The following is a 3361-nucleotide window of genomic DNA, read 5'->3' as shown; positions in this document are numbered from 1 at the left end:
ATGAGTCTTTAGTAGACGATACGCGCGTCTGGTGTAAATATAAAATTTTAATCCTGGTGTCTATGATTAGTTTACTTGGCTATACTGTTCCGGCCAGTTTTTATTGGTAAAGGCATCAAGATTCCACGATGAGAAGGGAACATTGGCATTCCTAGTCAATTAAAATCAGAGATAATGCATCTTTTGCAAACGGAGTTCGAACTCACAACTATGATTTGATAGCATATTGTTGCATGTAATTGAATTATTTAGACCATTCAGTCAACGACGTCATCATAATTATCAACGAATTATATCTGAATACGTCAGACGCACGTTTCGTCTACGTAAGACTCATCAGTGACTCTCAGATCAACATAGTTCCAAACAAATCCTAGCAATGTTGAATATGGTCATCTGCGATTCGCTTCTGTGATATCGTGGTAACACCATCTTGCCGGGCTATGCAATCATAAAATATATTCGAAGGAGAACTGTACAGATAAAAATCGTTCTTTCATAGCAAATTTAATAGACAAAGGAGGTGTGTTGGTATTGCATTTTTTTTTATATTTTTAAGGTAGCAATGATAAAATGGGTTTTATTTGTGTCAATTTAAATTTTCATTTAAGAATCCTAACTCCTGTAAGGTTCTATTATTTTTAATTTTTTAGAAAATATTGTTTTCAGATTGACTTGTTTTTGTTAAGTTCATTTCGTTTCCTTCCTTTCTTATTCCGTTTTGCACTTAAAACAGGTGTCCACTTTTTTTTTTTATCAAAAATCCAAAAATTCAAACTTTCAAAAAGTGAAATGATCAAAACTGTACGTTTAGTTAAGTTTTTTTTTAAGTTTTCTAAATATCTGAATGATGGAAGTTTATATTATTCAAATTTTATTAATAAAATTTTAATTATTTGAAGAATTTAAAAGTATTTGAAAAATAAAAAAAATGGATTCATTCCTACATGAAGCATCTTAGGAGCAACAACGTTATCGAGTTTACTATTTAAATATAAATAGTATCTAATCTTTTTGATGTATCTAATATGTAATTTCGAAAAAACTATGTTTACAATACTCGTCCAAACAATTTGTATAATAATGCTGTTATGGAAATGCAATTCTATAATTGTTTGGTCTTCATAACTGATTATCCAACCAAAACCATAACAGAAACATGAAAAAAATATCGGATGTACAAAATACCGATCCACGTTGTATTGCAATAGCAAAGTCACAGTCAACATGACAGTCATATTCTGGAATACCACAATGATTGTATTGAAGGCCAATTTCATGATAATTAGGACTACAAACGATAAAACATAACACATTATTCAGCCGAAACCATAACAGAGACATGATAAATAAATACATGATTGTCGGATGTACAAAACACGCTTCGTACAGAAATGCAAAATCACATTCGGTATAACAGGCATATTTGGAATAGGTCACGTTTGGTACTTAGCAGAACGACGACATAGATATTTATGACGTGGAAAAAATCGTTAGTTAGTTTAGACACAGACGCATCGTATAGATCAACCAATTTGTGATGATTTCCATAAAAGGAGTAGATCCGGTAAGGACCGATTTTGGCCTCAAATTTCAGGTTCATCTGACGAAAGATTTTGACCACTTTTTAAACACTTAAGTGTCTATTTTATTTGAATTAATAAGTTTATGTGAAAGATTTTAACAGATTTAGTCATTAAAAACGATCCGATTCAAGCTCAAATATGAAAAAATCTACCTAATATGCAGAAAAATGTCACTTTAAAGATAGTTTTTGGTAAAAATGAAAGTGGCCACATCCGTGTTCATCCTCAACCTTTATATATGTTATGTATAATCGTAAAATACAACTTACATTTCAATATTAAGGATGAACACGAATGCGGCCACTTTCGTTTTACACGAAAACCGTCTAAAATTTAACTAAAATGCTAGAAATATGAGGATTTCAGTAATTTAGCATGACTTAATGGTGCTAGTACCGGATATATGTGCATTGTATTGTAAAAAACAGCCCATATTTATGTAGCAGAAGCATTCTACTGTCCAATAAATAACTAAAGGTTTACATTTTAACAATTTTGAAAAACTGCTATATTTTGGGGCCAAAAAGGGGTCTTACTGAACCTACTCCTTTACAGAGTGTCATTTTTAATATTTCCTCCTGATGACTCTGTTGAGACAGTTTCTGCGTTAAGAACTCACTCCTGTACATGAAGTCAGTAAAGTTTTTCATGCACGAGCATAAAGTATCAATAAACACCATATATTGATAACTTTTATGAAATGCCATTGCTAATTAAGAAGCATCCTGCATGATTATATGTTTTATTGTAGTTTTATATACTGCAAATTATATTATTTTCTAAGCTTAATAAGTTTTGTTAAACTAATAATAGTATGATTTTCCTTTTCCAAGTGACCCAGAACCTCCACCGGTACCTCCACTGGAACCTCCTCCGGAACCCCCACTGGGACCTCCACCTGACAAAACTATATATACAGGGCCACTGCCGTATCCACCACTGAAACCACCGTATCCAGATCCTCCTCCATAAACAGATCCTCCTCCATAACTAGATCCGCCCCAATATCCAGATCCTCCACCATATCCAGATCCTCCTCCATAACCAGATCCTCCTCCATAACCAGATTTGCCCCCATATCCAGATCCTTCATTATATCCAGCTACATATACTGCTCCGCCACCAATTCCAGCACCGCCACTGATTCCACCTGCGCCTCCGATTCCAGCTCCGCTTCCGGTTCCAGCTCCAGCTGCACCACCACCTCCACCGTAACTACGGCTAGTTACACTGTCTGGTAACACCTTGCAGCATGTACCCCATTTCCCTGGAAATAGTGGGGTTAGTCTGCAATACTTGTCCAAAAGAAATTCTCCTTTGAGACATTGTCCTGAACGACAAGTACACCACACTCTCCCATCTGTTATAAAAGATCACAAATACACATATAATTATATCTAAGAATGTTTTTTCATATTAAAAGAAAGTAAAATCACAAAAATACTGAACTCAGAGGAAAATCAATTTGGAAAGTCCATAATCACATGGCAAAATCAAATAACAAAACGCATCAAAAACGAATGGACAAGAACTGTCATATTCCTGACTTGGTACAGGCATTTTCAAATGTAGAAAATGGTGGATTGAACCTGGTTTTATAGCTAGCTAAACCTCTCACTTGTATGACAGTCGCATCAAATTCCGTTATATAGTCACCGATGCGTGAACAAAACAAACAGACATAATAGGTAAAAATGTCAAAAATAGGGGTACAGCAGTCAACATTGTGTTATCATCTTAATCACTATAAAAACAACAAATGTAACGAAGAAGCA

General features: G+C 34.3%; 1 protein-coding gene across 1 annotated transcript; it reads right to left on the bottom strand.

Moving 5' to 3' along the window:
- Positions 1–2314: 2314 nt before the first annotated feature.
- Positions 2315–2948, bottom strand: LOC139492336 (uncharacterized; the record flags this gene model as incomplete). The annotated part of the gene is given in 1 exon segment (XM_071280548.1): positions 2315–2948. A coding segment is annotated over 1 exon segment (559 nt), but the record flags the coding sequence as incomplete, so codon positions are not given.
- Positions 2949–3361: the final 413 nt, after the last annotated feature.

The sequence above is a fragment of the Mytilus edulis genome, chromosome 10 (assembly GCF_963676685.1).
Source record: "Mytilus edulis chromosome 10, xbMytEdul2.2, whole genome shotgun sequence".
Taxonomy (NCBI): Eukaryota; Metazoa; Mollusca; class Bivalvia; order Mytilida; family Mytilidae; genus Mytilus; species Mytilus edulis.
The sequence above is the reverse complement of the archived record's forward strand: the minus strand, read 5'-3'. Positions and strand labels throughout refer to the sequence as shown.